This window comes from Calypte anna, chromosome 2, assembly GCF_003957555.1.
Source record: "Calypte anna isolate BGI_N300 chromosome 2, bCalAnn1_v1.p, whole genome shotgun sequence".
Classification (NCBI taxonomy): domain Eukaryota; kingdom Metazoa; phylum Chordata; class Aves; order Apodiformes; family Trochilidae; genus Calypte; species Calypte anna.
The window spans coordinates 140,197,630-140,216,395 of record NC_044245.1 but is presented as its reverse complement, the minus strand read 5'-3'; the positions used below and the strand labels follow the sequence as shown (position 1 = coordinate 140,216,395).

The window sequence follows — 18,766 nt, the reverse complement described above, 5'->3', positions numbered from 1 at the left end:
AACAATTTCCTGGTGCAAGACTCTGGGTGACATAGGAGAAACTGAGCAACTACCTTGGGTGGTTGGGAAGAGTCATTTTCTGTGGTGACCAGAGCTATATTTGATTTCTTAGGCAATGTCAGTTTTTGCATGCTACATTCTCTGGCAAATCGCCAGCACGATGTGTAATACTTTAGCCACACTGTTGTTACTTAATCCTTTCCTAATCTGCATTTGCGCAAGAGGAGTAAAATCTAAGCAAAGCCACTGAGAACATCTCCACTAATAATTTATCAAACCCGACTTTTGTTGTTGGCAGGAGAGGGCAGTCGGTGGAGGTGAATGTTTTCCCACAACAGCACCCTAGGATAAACACGGGGCAGCTGATTCATGCCACACTTATTTTCTGTCACCCACCCTTCGTGTCACCCTGATATTTCTTCGAATGATAAGCCTGCCTGCGTGCTCACAACACACCACCGAGGTCCCAGTTTCATCTCTTTCTGCAAATTACACATTAATTAACCATTAATAACAGTGGGAGCTGCATGCAGAAATCCACACCCGCTGTGATGAGACCGTGCCCTGGGTGAGCAAGTGGCTGATTAATCACCTGCATTTCAGCGCCGGAGCTGCCTCCCCAGCCCTGCCAGACAAATGTCCCTTAAGAGGAAAGCACACGGGCACTCGCCAGCCCTAATCCTGCTGTAAAGAAAAGTGTTACCTCTTGCTCTATGAATTTTATTTATTTTGGTCCTCTGGGCAGTGCTTGCTGTTGTTAGAAACATGATTGCTTCATACAGTTATGTTAATGTTTGCATTTGACAGAATGTAATTGATACTTCTGCTGCTCCGGCTTCAAAGCCAAATTAGGAAATGAAGTGCTGCACATTAGCTTGTTTAGCTGGTTAAATACTGTAAATAAATACATACAGAGCAATGAAAACTAATGAGTTTTCTTCAAGGCATTTTCTAAATAGCTGGCTTCATTAAAAAAAAAAAGCTCTTGCTGTTAACTCATATCCTGAAGGATTTGTCATTTTGATGCAACAAAAATTGATCCTGGCTGAAATCTGAACTCTGGATTTCACTTGGAAACCAGGATTTTGCAAGTTATGGAGGAATCATGGTAAGAACTGTTGCAAATTTCATGGTCCTTTTACCAACAATAGTTCTGAGAGATGTTGCATTTAACAAAGCCATTTTTTGCAATGGATTAATTCAGACTGTGGTTATACGTCAAGCTATTCTTCTTCTCAGTGTTCACTAGGAAAACATTATATTTGAGAGAAGCATTGAATAGGATATTTCTTCGTGCTGCTAAATCTGTGCAATGCCATAATGCTGTAAGTTGAGACTTTGACAGAATGCACAGAATGCATCAGCATGAAAAAAGTGGGGGAAAAGTCAGCTTTTGTATGAAGAGATAATCTGAAAAGATTTGCTTGACAGAATGCACTCAGTGCTGATTGAATAAAATGTGCTTTTCAAGTTATTTCTCAGGCCTACCCTCAATGCAGTAAAGCAGAGCTGGGAAGAGCATTGCACCAGCTTTGCCATGCAGCCAAGTGCAATGAATCTTCATCTTGCACATCTTCATGTTAAAAAAACCTTCTTTTCTCCCTTTTGATTTCATAAATAATACAGTGATGCAAAACTGCCTTTCACTGACTTGAAGGTGTTCTCTTAAAATTAGGGCACTTTTTAGCATAGATAGGACTGAACCTCTACCAGTGCTGCTTAATTAACTGCAAATAACCTCTGCAGTATCACCTGCTTGGCAAAGAGATGTTGACCTTAAGCCCAAGCTTGCTGATCTGGCTGTTTTACCTGGCGCTCTAAGAGGAAGATGGGTTATAAATTCTGCTGCACTACTTTAACAGAACATTATTGAACTGATGCCTAATATACAACCAAAGTGTCAAGATAAAAATATAAAAATATATATTTAGGAGGTAAGATCTACCTCTGTGTGGTGGTTTGATGTCAGTTTGGGACGGAGCTCAGGATGTTGTGAAAAACTTCATTTTTTTGTTGTGTTTTCAGCAGCAGAGGAGGACTGAAGGCTCCCAGCACTTTTCAGAGAAGTCATAACAGTATCTTGCAGCTTGAAGATGAAGATGGCCACCAGCTCAGAAATACGTGAGAGATTTGGTCAGTCCTCATTCAAAAGGTCCATTTAAAAATAGACAAATTATGACTCTCTCAAAAAGAAATGTATGCATTGCATAAATCAAAGTTCTCACACCCACCATCAAAGTTTAATCACTTAATATGCTGGTTCTTTCAACATGCTCTGAAACTTTGTATACAACAATACAAACGATGGTGTTACGAAGCAATAGCAATTTATTCTGCTGTACAAACGGATGTTGCATTATAATCCCTAAAGCAATACAGAGGCTGTTTGCAGATGTTTCTACAATTTGGCGTTTATTTTAATTGCTCTGCAGTGTAGTGCATGTGAAATAAAGCCATGGGATGACCTACACATTCACCTACTCAGGGTGACTTAACAACAGCAGCGGGAGGGGGAGGAAGGTGTTTTGAAAGTTTTCAAGGTTTCACTGAAGCACAAGCCTCCTGCAGTTGATTTAAAAGAGTGCATCAGGGCTTCTATCCAAGCCTGAAAGCATGGCAGGGCAGGGGCTAATTCAATCAGCCAGGCTAAGTGGCACATGTATTTTTACAAGTCTTGCAAGAATAACATCAGTAAAGTAACCGGAGATATTTTGGTGCCTGACATTCACTCAGCAAGTGCTAAGAAAATATGCTTACATCACAGATTGTTGGTTTCTCAGAGTGGGAGTCAAGGTGCCTAATTAAAGCCAGTGCACTTTGCTTTATCATGGACCAGGTCCCTATTTCCTCCTTTTCTCTTTCCACCCACCTTCAAAAAGCAGAGCCTATTTAAACGTTGCTCTTGCTCAAAGAGCTGCCTGGAAGCAGTTGCTCTGGTGAACAGATTTCAAGCAAAAGGACAAAGTTAAACATGAGGCAAAGTATAAATAAAAATCAAGACTCTCTTCCTCCTCTCTCTACTTGTAAGCAATGATCTCACCTCTCCGGGTGGATTACAAGGGTGGCTTGATCTCTTTCAGGAAAGCACATTCTCTAACCTTGATACTGCTGCTATTTATACTCCTCTTTTCTCACCACAAAGAAAAGCAGCTCTAATAATTTTTTCCTTCCTTTTTTAAATGGGAGCACTACATGGTCTGTGCCCTGCCTCCCGACAGCGGGGTCAAGCTCCTGCCCACAATCTCTGTCTCTCCATTGAAGCCAATGCTCTCCACCACTACCTCTCCTCCTGGCTGCTCACTTTTGGACACCTGAGATGCAATTTTCCACTGGCTGGGGCATCACATCACCGAGCACACAGGTGCTGGGTGACAGCCTTGTGGCGCCTCAGCTTTTTCTGCTCACGGGGCAGAGATGGAAATGTATGCACGTGCTGAAAGGCAATAGGGTTTTCAAAGTTCAGGGGCAGAGCTCTAACTTCCCTCCCCCTTGCTCATCAGATGAACAGGATACCTCATTTCATGTAGCTCTCCCCTTACCCCACAAGAGGCAGGAGCCATCTGCTGTCCCCACTCATCTCCGTGGGGTTTCAAGCCCAGGAGGAGCTGGGGGAGTCATGGCTCAGAACCCAGCAGCTCAGGCAGGAAGGGGCACGTAAAGGGACCATAGATGAGCTGATCTTCTCTGAAACCAACCCCCATTTTTTCAGATTAAGCCAAACCTACTCAAGCTGCATTCCTCTTGAGATACCTCAAGCAATGGGGACAAACGTTATGAAACCAAGTTTATTAAAACTTTCTACAACTCAGACTTTATCATCCAGGTTTCCACATACATATACATATTTACAAGTTGGACATAGTGTTTTTAGCTTTTCTGGCAGAGTTTTCTACCAATATATACAAATGTACTGTTTTTCATAGAAGGGTTAAACTGTATCACAGATACAAATGTCAAGCAATCATGAGAGGTTTAGTGCAACGGAGAGCTGTAGTGCCCTGCTCTTAATGCTCATGATTCTGTCAAGTTAGTATTGCCAACAATAATTCACATTAAATTGCTCTTCGACACCTCTTATTAGGACAAACGAAGTACAACAAAACAAGAAAACAAGAAAACAAAACCCCAAACAGTAAGGTATGTACAAAGTACACAGTCCATGAGGTATACATGGTATTCTCGAAACGCATGGTGGGACTGCAGTTTGTCGGGGGTTAACCCATAAAATTACTTCATTTGAACTGTGCCATGTTGGAGACACACTTACCCAGCCCACCGCCATTTCAGAAGCTGCACTCTTGCCAGAGGTGAATGGACATCTCTTTGCATAAGCCACTGGACACAATTGTGAAACGAAGCAGAAAGTTTAGGCAGGACTAAGCTTTACTTACCCCCAACCCATGAAGCTAATGATTTATATTCATTTTCCACAAACAATGGAAAGACTATGAATATTCATGCAAAAAAAAAAAAAAAAAAAAAAAAAAAACAAAAAAAAAAACCAAAAACAAAAAAACTGGGAGGTGGGGGGGAAGTGGAGAGTAACCATAGCCAGAGGCAAACAACATACCTGAATAATCAACTAAGGGCATATGGAGATTTCACTCTTAAGACTAACTTTTGTGGGGGGAGGACGGGGGTGTACGGGCAAAGAGGAGAGGGGATGTGATGGTTTTAAGAATTGAGCCTGCAGGAAAACACGATTGTGTTTACAAGTACTGTACAAGATACCCCTTATCATCTTCCAGGAGAAGGCGCCCCAGCCGATAGTGTTACGGTTTAGTAAACGGATCTGTTTTGGCACTCAGAGCTAAGAGACCTCCTACTTGACAAGCTCTCTGAGGGCATAAAGTTATATAGGCTATACCATGGTAACGTGAGGCGTAAGTCTATTTTAAATGCTTTCTCAATCAGTGAATGGAATTGCAGGGGATCCAACTGGGAGATCCACAGTTATCTGCTTCAGAAAGAGCCACAGCAGTGATTTGTCTTATGGGTGGATGTAGAAGCTTCATGCCTCTGGAAGCAAGATCAGCTGGAGGAGCAGCAGCAAGCAGGCAGCTGCCCGTGGTGGATGAAGACCTCCTCTCATTAAAGTGTGCTCACAGTCAGAAACTTCACAAGCCAGCTGCTGTGTCACGCCAAGTTGATTCCTCTTTTTGCCCATTTCTGTCAGATTTGCTCAGTTAGAGGCACACCTCATGTCCCCCACCACAGATGGGGGGGGCTATTTGTCTCACACCTCAGCAGCTGTCAGACTCTGCAGCCCAGATGTGGCCAGTTACACCAGTGGGGGATGCCAGAGGCAGGAAAAAAGCCAGGCAGATCTTGCAAAGCTGCACAGGTCCTCCAGGGCCAGCAGCACAGACCTACCTGCAGGGCAAGAGGATGAAACTCTGAGCATGCTTAGGGAGCTGAGCTCTACGTGTTGTTTTTTTAAAACAAGGTCATTTTTCTGACCATACTGGCACTTTAAGATGCTGTTGAGTTTGCAAAGGTAGAAGAATGATACTCTGCAAAGATGCTGGAGGTGAGAGCTGCTGAAGTTATTGAGATTTTGGGGTTAGCAGAAGAAGGAACTAATATCATCACTGTCTCCATGATATTCTGGAACAATTTGATCCGAAGTTCCCGTCTCCTGGTCTGTATATCCAGGCTCCAAGACTGCCTCAAACCAAGGGTGAAGCAAGATCTCTGGAGCAGTGAGTCTTTCAGAGGGCTCCCGCCGCAGGAGGCTGCGGATGAGGCATCGGGCTTTAGGGGACACGTGGTCAGGAATACAGAATTGTCCACGCCGGATCTTGGAAAACAGAGTGCTAGGGTCCGAGTCATGGAAGGGATAGCGTCCCACTAGCAGGGTATAGAGCATCACTCCCAAACTCCACACATCTGCTGATTTTCCCGAGTAAGTCCCTGTTGTGTTTAGGATCTCGGGGCTGACATAGGCTGGGCAGCCGTGCTTGTCTGAGAGAGCATCATCTTCACCCTTGATGATGTGAGTGTCCTCCAGGCTCTCCAGCCGCAGCTGAGTCCTAGGGAGGGCAGGAGAGGAAGCCACAGGTCAGAATCAGCAACACCCAGACACAAACCAGCATGGTGAGCCCCCTGCTATGGCAATCCCCACTCTCCTTCTTGCACCAGCTTAAAGAAAAGGAGAGAAAACACTTTTTAATTTGCAGCTGAGAAGCTGCCTGGGCTCTTGCCCTCCTGTAATGGAAGTGCAGTTTTGTGCACCGGGTTGGCCCTCAGAAACACCTGCTTGTCTTATTTAAACGGGACTTTAACAACACAGAGGGCTCTTAAGGAGCACCAGCTATTTGCCTTCTCTCCGTGTAGGTTGCACTGCGACTGCAGGGGGTTAATCAGCTACAATGCATCATACACGCTGCTGTTTGCATTTCAGGCTTTGAGCAAACAGCATCCAGCTGAGTGATTTTGCAAACTGCAAAGTCCAGCTCCCTTCGGTGCTTGCAGGAATCATCAGCTTTCCCGAGTTTTGTATTTTTATTTTTTAAGTTTTGGGTTGGTTTGTTTTTTTTTTTTTCCTTTCTGGAGGGTACCACCACACCCACCACCTCCCAAGTGGCGACGAGTCCACCCTGACCACCCACTTTTAGGGGAAAGCTGAGGTTAGCATCAGGGAGGAAGGCATCAGCTGGCCCTGGAAGGGCTCAGCACTGCCTGCAGCCCGCTGGGGTGTAGATGCGTTGGCTGCAGCCTGTCCTCACTGTGACCTCGCAAATACCCATTGGTTCTGCAAACGGAAAATATGACTCAACGAGAACCAGGGGCCCAGGATTGGCTGCGGGAGCCCTGAAACTGCACCTGTGCCTGAGAGCCCGAGTCCGCCTGCCATTGCTTAACCCTCTTGTTGCCAAATGGGATGCACATGACACCGGCCTGTGTGCAACGCGTTATTTCCAAATGAGCGAGACTGTGTGCAATGTAACATTTCAACAAATGTTTCATCTCCTTATGGGCGGGAAAAGATGCAATAGTTTCCTTCAAAGGAATTACTTTCTTTGCATGTCAACATATGGTTGTTTCTGTTTAAGAGGGGCAGTGCTGGATAATTTTCTTATCGTGTTTTATAACCGATATCCTGAGGAAGCTCTATCTCAGTTTAAAAAAAAAAAAAAAAAAAAGAAAAAAAAAGTGTTTTCTTCTGCTTCAGTAGTAGCACCTCCAGTTTTATCAGAATAAGCACAACTCTACTACTTCTAATTTTTTTTAGTTTTCCACTGGACAAAGAGATAAGAATATTTTTTTTCTGATTAAAATGCATTTCTGGCTCTGCTACATGCAGTGAGGAACTACAGGAGCAGCAAACACTCTAGGGAAATATTGAATTATTTACCCAATCTAAATTTAACAACTTGATTCTGAATCTCCTTTCTGTAAACCTAGGCTTTAGGCTAAGTTTTACTAAAGTGCTTTTCTTCCATGCAGTATTCCCAAAGCAATAGTTAGCTGTGTCCCAGCTTCCCTCTTGTGCATGCCCTCATCCGTGGACAACAGGAGGCAAGGAGCAGAAGAAGAGGAGGGATGAAAGGCTTGAAGGACACAGACGGTCTTTTATTAGCAGCACAACCCTGATCAGCAGGGGATTTCAGGAGGAGACGCCTCTCCAGCACCCCTCTCCTAGCCCTTGCTCTGCTACCAGACAACTCTCCCGGGTACAAGGAGGGACCAGAGCTCCAGCTCCTCACATCTGCTCCCCCAGCCGGGCTGTTCCCCAGCCCAACATCTCAGCCTCCCTCCACTCTTTCTCTCTGCCTCTTCTTCATTCTACACTGAAGCAGCGGCACACATGACATCTCCTGGTGCTAGGGAGCATCAGAACTACTGTCCCTTTGTCTAACCAGTGGGTTTCATTGAAATTCTGCTGAATGAGAGGAAACTCCCTGAGAGCTTCCTGCCTTTCATCAGTCAAGATCTAACTAAGAGTAAGTGCATACCAGTTAAATCCCTGACCTACTACATCCACGTGATGAGGACCTACTCAGATCGCTCACAGGTGATGCCCAAATGACACTGCCATTTCCACTCCTCGGGACACTTTTTGCCTCTCTGGATGTAGCATTCCTCCCTCCCTACTCACGCCCAGGGCTGGCTGCTGACACCTGCTTACCTTTCTTCATTAGAGAAGACAAATTTCCTGAGCTTGAGGTCACCAAGTACAATGGCCGACTGGTGGCAGTGAGCTACAGCGGAGACGATCTGCTTGAACAGCCGGGCAGCCTCCTCTTCCCTCAGCCTCTTGCAGCTCCTCACGTAGGAGTGCATATCCCCAAAGTCCTTTTCAAAGAACACATAGGCTTTGGTGTCCCCGAGGATGACTTCGACAACCCCGGTGATGTTTCTGTGCGATGGCAGCTGAATGTAAGGCCGGATCTTGTCTTGGTAGTGTTTGAGGGGGAACACCTGTAAAGAGGAAATTAAACCAAAATTCAGTCTCAAGGGCGTTGAAAGCAGCCGCTCGCGTAGCAACTCTCCCCAAACAATGACGAGGGAGCTGGAAGGGAGCCAGGGCTCGGCGGGAGCACCGTTCAAAGCGGTTACCGCGACCCTTCCCGGTCATTTTATATTGAAAGCGGAGTGTGTGTGTGTGTTAAAATAAATTTCATCTTCCCTTCCAGCTTTCAATACAAAAAGCCTTTTGGACATGGTGCTCTGAGGTCACCCGGAGTTCCAGCTTACTTCCAGCACACGTAAATCCCCACCGGCTGCGGGCCGGGGAATGTTTTTTTAAGGCTCTGAGAACCACAAGCAGGTTTCCTTCCCGTCCCCAGCAGCCCCACACCACCCCCCCATCCGCAGCCGAGGAACTCCGCGCTCACCTTGCAGCGCAACTCCCGCCCGGAGCTGACGCTCAGCGCCCTGGACACCTGCTCCCGCTCGGCCAGCGGCAGCAGCAGGTACGAGGCGATCAAGCTGGGACCCGCCGCTCCCCCACCGGCGGGAGAAACCGGGGGAGCACAAGGCGACCCGGGAGCGCTGAGGCAATCCGGGGGTCCGCAGTCAGCCAGGCGAGGGGATTTAGCGGCCGGAGTTTCTTCGGCGGGTCCGTCGTGGAGGGTGTGGAGCCGCTTGGCCGGAGCGCTGCGGCAGCGGGCGGCCGGCAGCAGGGACGCGGGGCGGCTCATGGAGGGGAGCGGCAGCGGGCGCGGAGCTAAAGGCGGCCGGTGTGGGCTTGGCGCATCCCTTCGTTCTCGCCGCCGAAACCTCGGGCCGTGTCCACCATCTGCTGCCGACTCCGCGCTAAAGTAGTTGGAGGCTTTTAAAAAAAAAAAAAAAAAAAAAAAGTGAGGAAAAAAAAAAAGTGAGTCTCCTCCTACTGTCCCTGACGCACGGGGAAATGGGAGGAGGGAGGCTCGGACACGCCTGCTCCGCTCCTCCCGCTGGCGTCCGCGCACCCGGACCCCCGGCGGGTCACGCAGCCACACGCGGTGGGCTGCCCCGCCCGGCTGTGTGAGCCTCCGGGGGCGCGGAGGAGACCTCGGTACCGTGCTCCTCCAACCTTTCTAGAGTAAGGTAACCCCTTGGGGGTCACCCTTTGCTTTTGGGGTTCGCTCCTCGCAAGCTCAGCGTGCTCGCAATCCTTCCCCCTCCCTAAGCCTCCACTGCTCCCTTGTAAGCACAAAGGTAGAGGCAGGGAACGCTTTTTAGCAAAGTTAAGGAAGAAGAAAGTCACCGGTGCTGAAGGATGGGCGTCTCTTCTGGAAAGGCAACCCTGGAAATGGCAGCAGCGGGTTTATCCACCACCAGCGTGTGCCGCTGGGAAACGCTGCCAGGAATTTCAAATGCCGCCGTAGCGCTTTCGAGACAGCATCGCCTTGTGCGATGTGTAAATACAAGAAGTTAAGCCAGGCTAATTGTGGAGAGAAAGCGAGCCCAGCTCCATTCCCAGGAGCTTCTCCTTTGTACATTTGCCACGGCTTCCCCCTAGCCTCAGTTCTTGCTTTTCACTAATTAACCATCATCCATCCCACGCTTTGCATCTCGAAGCTGTTGTGTTTTTATCACTGTTCGTTTATAAGCACGGACTGCACCATCAGAAATATTTTCTGTTGGGTATTTCCCATGTTAGAGCTATCTGCTCCCCGAAAAAGGCATAGCATGGAGAGCAAGCAGCAGCTGAAGTGACCTGTGAGGAGCAGAGAATCGAGCTCAAGCAGCCACTATCGGGCTCAGAAGTGTGAGTTTAAAGGAATAGTAAATAGATTTGCTGCCAGGACTGTTAGTAAATGGAAGAAAAATGAGAGAAAACCAGACAACAAGTCATCCCTGGAAAAAAATGCAGACAGCTGTAGTTTTGACAAGTGTGCTTCAGAAGGAAACTCCTCAGCTTTTCTTTTTACAAATACGCAAATTTTTCTGTAATTCAGTGCTGAAGCTTCCCCAATAACACAGGAAGCTTAAGTTTTGTTATTCCGTAGGAGTCTCCTACCGAGTTTTGGTCAGGGTTTCCCTGACCTTGTTTTAAAAGCAGAAAAGGACCGGGATGTGTGTGTCATTGTCCCCCCCGCCATCTCTGGTGCCACAAGTGCAGGTATTTGCTCAGATCCCTGGTGGTTAACTGCACAACAAACCCGTGCACGCCTTCAGCTACTTCTAGTGTATTTTAAGAAACATATGAAACTCTTGTGCGGGTTGATGACTCATAGCATAGCAGTCCCATTAATGCATTTAAACATAAAATACATATGCCATAAAGGGATATCCCAGGGCCTGCATTTCCCCCCCTTTTTTTTTTTTTCCTCCCTCTACCCTGAAATACAATTCCATTAATGTCTGCAGATTGTTTCTCAGCGACTCACCACGACTCTGAAAGCAATGTATTTTATTTCATTCTTCTCACAGGTAAAACATGCAGGAGTATCCATCAGACCTTTGTTTTACTTTTTCCTTCCTGAAAGTTTTATGATCAGGATGCCACTCCTGTGTGAATTTAGGTGAATCCTGCATGCGTGGGCTTCTTCCTACTGCTGAGATAACACAAGGTGGGGGGAGAGGGTGTCAGAGATTTGGAGAAGAGGGGAAGGGTGTAGACATCATCATATTAGTAATAGACCTACATAAACATACTCATGGGCGTTACTGGTGTTCAAGAGCATCTCCTGTAGCTCCCTCAGGACAAGACAGTGCACCTGGGGTAAATACGTGCCTCTGATGCCTCCTGAAGATTCCCCTCTCAGCTCCTGTGGCTGCTCACTGTCCCCACTGAGAAGGCCCATGCTGAGGATCCATTAGCACAGATTGTTGGAAACCATCCCTTGCCTTCCCAGACTCCAACCCATTTAAAGCCCTGGCTGGTCACCTCATCCCTGCCCCATGCTACCAGGACCAGAGCTTGGTCCTCGAGGCGAAAAAGCCCTCCTCATCATCTTGTCCCCCCAAGAAAGCATCTAGGGTGTGAGGGCTGAGCAGGGCACAGCACTGCACCCTACAGTCCTGCCACAGGCTCCTGATGTCTGGGTACTCTCTTCTCACAGGGATTTCCCTGATTCTCTGCTCTGTGGGACTGTCCCTGCTAGCTGAAGCACAGAAGCTGGGCACACAATCTCCAAAGACCAGGAAAGAGAGAACCCCTGGGCAATGCACCCCAGAAGTGAAGGTGGGTGCCTTCTCTCTGACTGTACAGACCAAGCTTCAATTGTTTACATGTGACTAAGATGAACCCAAACTTACACCTTCCAGGTGTTGGGTCTTTGCAAAATGGAGGCAGTTCTTCACTGCAAGAAACCTTCATTGCTTCATTAAAATGCCTGGTATGCTTTCTGGTACTCAAAGCATTAATGTCATGAATAAACATACAGTAGCAATTATTAACCAAATTAATAAATGCTCACTAACTTAGTCTTGTGTTATGGATCATAAGAAAAAGTCCACATCCAGACTCCTCCATTCCTACTAGATTCATTCCGACAGGCAGAGCAGAACAGTGATTCTCATTTTGTGTTTTCTGATTTTAGTTGGTTTGGGTTTTTTTGTTTTGCTTTGTTTTAACTTTTGGCTGAGCCCCAAAATGCAAAAAAAAAAAAATTAAAAAAGGATGCCAAGGATGATGTCTGATGACTTGCATGGCATGGTGCTTCTCAGAAGGTTAAAATTTGTTCTTCTTACCCATCTTCACCAGTCCTTGCATGCAAGTCTGGTTTGGTTATGAACCACTGCAGAAAACAGGAGGAACTCAAGGGTGAGGCTTGTGTAGAACAGAACTCTTGCAGCACTCCAGCATTAGATTTTTTTTGAGAATGTGGGGCTACCACATTTGCCATAGTTGTCACTCGTTCATTGTAAGTCAGACTATAGACTTTCAAGCATCCAGGCCTATCTCTTACATTAGCTTCCTGAAATTAAAAGTTGTTTGGGGTATTCTTTTATTTACTGCATAAACCTTCACCATTCCTCCTCCCCCACACCAGAAAAGATTTTTGGGGGATGCAAGCTTAGCATACACGAGATGAATACTAGGATGGCAATTCTCAGCTGTGCCTGCAGTGAATTTGGATCTAAATGGCCTATGGCTTTACAGCCCTTCCAAACAAACCAAGGGAGTGTTTGGCACCTCCAACAGATAGCACTGCAAATCACTGTGGAGCACAAATCTGTGCAGAATTACAGTTGTAGTCCTAACATCAGGATAAAACATTGACTCTGTGGGTAAGTCTTGCTATTCATGTGATGGAAAAATTAACCACTATGAGCCAGCAGACTACAAGAAACCAAAGATCCAGCTTTGGAGTCTCCCAGTACCAGTGAGGCAGGGCAGGGTGGCCTTTGGGAGTACTGATCACAAGTTGTCGTGTTTGGCAAAGCACAACAGTGTGCAACAGGCACCTTCGAAAGGCTCAGGAAATCTGAGGAGCTCCCAGTCAAAAGATATTACAAAACCATTACAACCTGCAGATCCAGCTGTTGGATGGTCCAACTCACTGTCCCCTCTCTTCCTGGAGTCCAGGCTGCCAGGCAAGGAGCTGGGACTGGATCAGAGACAAGATCCCGTGGGATGTGCATCACATACCTGGCATATGCCAGCAAAGGGAAGTCTCTTGCCCAGCACAGATTTTTTTAAAGAAGACAAACAGTGCTATTGCATGTGCCGGATGAAGAATCCAGAATTCCCAGCAGTCTGGTTTCAACAGTTGCTTTTTCTATCATGTCATTCTATTTAAGGGGATTTTGGTTACATCGTATTTAAGCCTAACTCAACCTCAGCCAGTCCCTACACTCACCTGATCAGATGTTTTTTTCATAGATGCTCACAAAATTATCTCTGCTGCTCCAATTCTCTGACCCTTTATCTTTGTAACTGGAACAGCCAGAAGCAATGAGGATTGTGTAACCATCTCCCCACTTCCCAAGTGCTTGGGACAAGTCTGGTAACTTTGATAATGGGATACACAGGGTAAATCTCTATTGGATTAGGGCACTTATAAATAAACTGTCTGTTTGCTACGGGAAGAAATTAAAAAGTCGTTATTCTAGTTATTGTATGAGAGAGACATGACATACAAATACTTCAGCTAATACTGAACTATCAGGCAAAAGATGAACAATAACTGTCTTTATTTTATAGGTTACCTCAAGCCATGTAAGGAAACTGAAAACTACTGCTAGATTAAAGGCCAAAATTTTTAAACCAAGAGGTTTTCCATAATCTACGTATGTACAGAATCACCTTGTATAGAGAGGGCTCAAAGAGTACTTGTATGGCCAGGTGATAAAGAACTTTAAAAAAATGATTCCTATAGCATCTGTATAAACCCGTAACCATCCTTAGACACTGTGGAACTTAGTGGCAGATTTACTGTTAAGATACAAAACACATGACAAGCATGCAGTGACATCAAAAGAAGTGCAATGTAATGATATTCAGATGTCTCCTCTCAAGAGGGCACAGCAGCTGCTCTGAGGGTTGCTTTTGCTAGGAACTCTAAATAATTCCCTTCTGATAAACCAGTTGTTATCAAATCCAAGGAGTCACATGAGCAGCACCTCCTGACTTTGTTCCTGTGCAAACTGAAGAGCATGAAGGCTTCCTCTGTTGCTTGAAAGACATGTGAAGCTTCAGGTTTTAAACCTCAAATCCTGTTTTTACTTCAGAAGCTGATTGCACAAGCAGACAGTGAATGAGTGTCTCTCCATTTCCCTTGCGGTCAGAGAAGATCCTATTCATACTGAGTTTACAAGCAAACACTTCCTTTGGTAAGCTTCCCATGCAATTCAATTGATGTGCATGCTTTCGAGCTCCCTTTGGGTCTGAGCTAACATCAGAATAAGCAAATGAGGCAGGCTCTCTCCTCAGCCCACCACTGCACTTTCTGCAGCATTTTGAAATGATGAAACACACTGTGTTTTCTGCATGTTGCTGCAGTCTTGTAAAATCTTTGAGATTGCCCATGCATCAAGAGGCTATGTACAAACATGGGTATTTACTGTATGATGGACATGCAGCCCAGAATTGTTCTTGCTTAACAATCAATCTAATGTTTTCACTTCTGATAGTTACTGGCTGGAAGCCTAGAATCTGCTGGCACCTACACGTAGGATTCTCTTTCTGAGCATTGCTGTGACCATGTCATGTGTTTGAAATAATATGTGTAAGTATTTTATTTATTTATGGAAGACCTGTAATTTGCAGCCACTGCTAGTCTGTACTTGTAGTGAGGAGCCATCACCTTAAGGCTTTGCCTGTAGCAAGAGAAAGGAAGATCTATCTTTGGGATATTCTAACATTTTCCACTCCAGGAAACCCCTTTCCTAGGTGCATATGCTTCACTTTAGAACAAAGTACTATCCATGATACAAATGTTCTGTTAATGGACCACACAGTATCCCTGGATCCATATGTAGCAATATTTAGGGAAGCTGGAAATAAACATTCACTTTAAATGGCCATGGAAGTTAATGAAGTTGTACACTGAATTCCAAGCTAGCTTTAGCCAGACTACTAGAGTTATTCTTTGGAAAAACATCGTGAGGTACTTGTGACCACAGGTAGGTAAGACCTTTGTCATCAGCCACTCATGAGGAAACATGAGTATATCCAAGAGGACATTGTCTAAAATAAGGCAGTGTGTTGGCCTTGGCTATTGAGTCATCAGTATCACTTCCTGCAGCCCCTGCTTTTGCTTCGGGTATTTCTCAAGGGAACACTGACTTACCCTCATCTTTTTGATTCTTCTACAATGAATAAGATCACAGTCCGGAGTAGTAACGATGAATATGTCCCTGATTCAGAAGGATGTGCGCTCCTTTTAGCAGAAGTGTGTTAAATCTTCCATGAGATGCCTGCCTGATCAGTTTTTATCTTTACATGTCATGGCTCCACTGATTTGAAAACTTCACAGTCTCTAGTTGTCAATTAGAGAATTCCCAGGGAGAAGTGGTTCAAGTGAGAGAGCTGTGTCAATGGCTCATGCCTCAGGGTACCACTGAAAGCTGTTGCATATGGATCTCTCTTGACTTTATTTTAATGTTTGATTAGACATTTCTTTAATCACTCAAAATACTATGTGGAACTTCTGTTCTCTGGCAGAGACAGATTTTCACCAGGTTTCAGTGGCAGACCCTTCTTCACTGGGTTGAGGTTTGCTGCATTTGTACAGTACCCCTAATGGAAAAAAAACACCACCTCACCTCTCAGTTTCTTTCCTTAAAATTGTTGCAAAATTTCTGACGTCAAACAATGAGACACAAATTACCCTGTGAACTGTTAACATATGCCTGTTTACATATGATAACTTATAGCCAAAACAGATTAAGATTTGAAGGTTTAACTGCTGCTGAGTTTCCACTTCTGTGAATCATATGGATGAGCTTATTCATCACAGGCATTTCTTTTTATTCTTTAACTCACTCAAGTTACTTCTATCCAGAACAGGATTCATGGGGAACATGGGACACAGAGAGGTCACAACTGCATAGCAAACCCCAAACTTTGCAAATGAAAGAGCAAAGAGCTGTGAGTACCTACAGCCACCCCAGAGTATCAGTAGCAGTTCATAACTCCCATCAGATCAGCTACAGCAGCCTTGCCCAGCTGTCAAGGCTGGTCTGTCCTTCCACCTAGGAAAGTGCCAGCTGCAACTCATGCTGATGGCCAAGCCTGAAATATTTCAATTTCAGAAGAAAAATTACTTGTAAGAACCAACAAGAGAGAACCAGCCATAAAAAAGTCAACAGGGTGGCTCAAAGGTTCAGAGAGGAAAAAAAAAAATCACTCATCATACTAGGATTCCTTGGATGTTATTACATAGTTTAAACTCAGAAATGCCAAACATTTTAGGGAGTACTGCACTGATTGCACTAAATACAGGCAGTTTTCTCCAGCAGTTGAATCTATGCAGTGCACCACTGATTCACTGATTTTGATGAGACTCATTTAAGTAATCTTGTCAACAATCCTAGCATAAGTGCATGAAGTATTTGTCTTTTCCTGGATAATATGGGTGTAGCCATACTTGAAATGATGTATCAAGGAGGTACCTGATAATAAAAGAAAAAAACATACCTCTATTTAAATGCACATGCAGGTGATATTAAACCTAAGCAAATGAGTACTGCCAAAAATCAGTCTGCTCTTTTCAGCTGAAGCCTGAGAAGGATTTTTAAGCTGCTCCTGCACTTGCTGTTCAGGGTATCTGATTCACTGGTGCAGTCTAGCTCAGGCTAGCAAAGGAGGGAAGGAAGATCATGTATTTTAAGGCAGGAATGTGAACATTCAAAACCACCTTTCTACTTAGAGTAGCAGTAAGTGAGTGCTTGACTATTTGTTCTCTTCTCATTCAAAGTGTTGCTTCAGATTTGTTTGGTTGTTTTTTTTTTCCTCCCAGCTGCATCACCTTCAGCAGGCAGTTCACAGCTCACCTGGGGATTAGCTAACACGGGCAGCGTGAGTGCAGCTTCCACTAGGGCCAACAGCACTGCTCTGGCTCAAGCCTCTCTCTGTAACATATGACAAGGTGTAACCAAGACAGCAATCTTCCTTACAGCATTACTCACTGGAACACTAGGGCACTGACTGTATCAGGAACTGTAGCTATCTAAGGGCAGACTGGTACAAACATCACACGTAGCAAACCAAACCTGCTGCCACCAGTTTGTCGATAGGAATTAATCTGGGTATCATTTAGCATTTATAATGTTATGTGTGATTGGAAGCATCCAGACACCTACACAAACTAAATTTGTTAAGTATGTTTTTGCACCTGAAAACCTGGGAGACTCATTACCACTACGGACTGAATGAGATCCATGAGGAAAATGTTAATGCATCTGTCAGAAACTGCAGATTGTTAAACAAAGGCAAGTTTCTAAGTATTCTGCTTATAAAGGGTACTGGAGTAAACATAACCACAAAGTTAAAGATGAAACAAAAAGCTACTTTTGTTTCAGTTTAGGATGTTATTTCCCCAACCCTCCCCTCCCCCCCCCCCCCTTTTTTTTTTTTTTTTTAAGATGCTCTAGTTAACATCTAGTTAACTCTCTCCTGGTATTTAACTGAAAATCAGTGACCTGGCCTAAAAACTACAGGCTTGAGACCTGAGCTGACTTAAAAGGGACCTGTTTTTTACACACAAAACCACAAACAAGTATATATATTGCTTTGCCAGTCTCTTCCAGCTATTTTCAGCTGGGCTTCCACAGACAGAAGCACTCATGGATCACTGCTCAGTTTTGGAAAGATGGACCTTTGAGGTTGGACCACATTATGAAAATTATCCAGCTAATTCCCATCAACACAAAAACTCAGTGAAAGTAATAATGGTTCAGTTCCCCTTTTTAGCTGTGAAATCATCTTGCAGATTAATATTCTTCAATTACAAAATAACAATTTCAGTTGAAGTGGTTTGCACTCTTAAGTGCAATTGGGGTTAATAATGGTCTGCAAAAGGAAAGCTGTTAACTAACAGTAACCCAGAATGAAAAGCTTAGCACTTAGGTACCTTAGCTTCATTTTACACTAAATATCAGATTGCAAATTCAGAAAAATTACATAGGAAAATACAGTCTAACCTGCTAAGGATCCCAAAGCTCAAAGAAACCTGTATTTTCTGCTTTACATATGTAAAGAGATAATTGCCATCTGACCACCCAGGCAGCTTCTTTTACCCATGGCTATTTCTAATTCATATATGTAATGCCTCATCTGCTGTGTTAAGATCAGTTCAGGCAACAGAGTCTCCCAAAGTTTAAGTCCTTTTTTGGATTTGTGCCCAAATGCATAGGTACCTAAAGCTTATGTAAAATGACATTAACTGCTTTTCAGTTCAAGGCATATGGTTAAAATTTATTTGTATTATTTACAAATGAGTTATTGGAATAAATTTGTAAATAATTATAGTCTCCTAACATATGGAATTAAGGTAAAGCCTGATTGGACTTCCAAATGCAAAAAACCTAAGATAAAAGCTTCTTTCTCAAAAGAAAAGAGCTTACAGTTCAGTAATTATAAGGCCAAGATCCTCAAAGGTGAGTCGTAATTTTGTGTGTTCACACACATGGTACAGATGTACCCTTCCTGCAAATTAAACCCTCTTAAATTTTGTTGAAGTTGGTATTAAACACGAACATGCTCCCAAGCAGGTGTATGACTTGGGGAAGCCCCAGGTCAGAGTGTCCTGCCTGGAGAATTTTTAGCAGTTATAGTGACAGTAACAGAACTACCTGCAACGCTGAGCACAGCACTCACTTTTACTTGCCTGTAGAATCTGCATCTCTAAAATACTGGAAAAAATTAGCACACTGAGAAGGAAGG

The 18,766-nt window shown here is 44.6% G+C and overlaps 1 protein-coding gene across 1 annotated transcript; it reads right to left on the bottom strand.

The window, feature by feature from the left end:
* Positions 1 to 3,767: 3,767 nt before the first annotated feature.
* TRIB1 (tribbles pseudokinase 1) lies at positions 3,768 to 9,706 on the bottom strand. The gene is made up of 4 exons (XM_030446461.1): positions 9,695 to 9,706; positions 8,841 to 9,277; positions 8,132 to 8,424; positions 3,768 to 6,032 (listed from the first exon to the last, which is right to left on the bottom strand). Exons 2-4 carry the CDS (start codon positions 9,144 to 9,146, stop codon positions 5,564 to 5,566), a joined length of 1,068 nt encoding a protein of 355 aa, XP_030302321.1. The 5' UTR covers positions 9,147 to 9,277; positions 9,695 to 9,706; the 3' UTR covers positions 3,768 to 5,563.
* Positions 9,707 to 18,766: the final 9,060 nt, after the last annotated feature.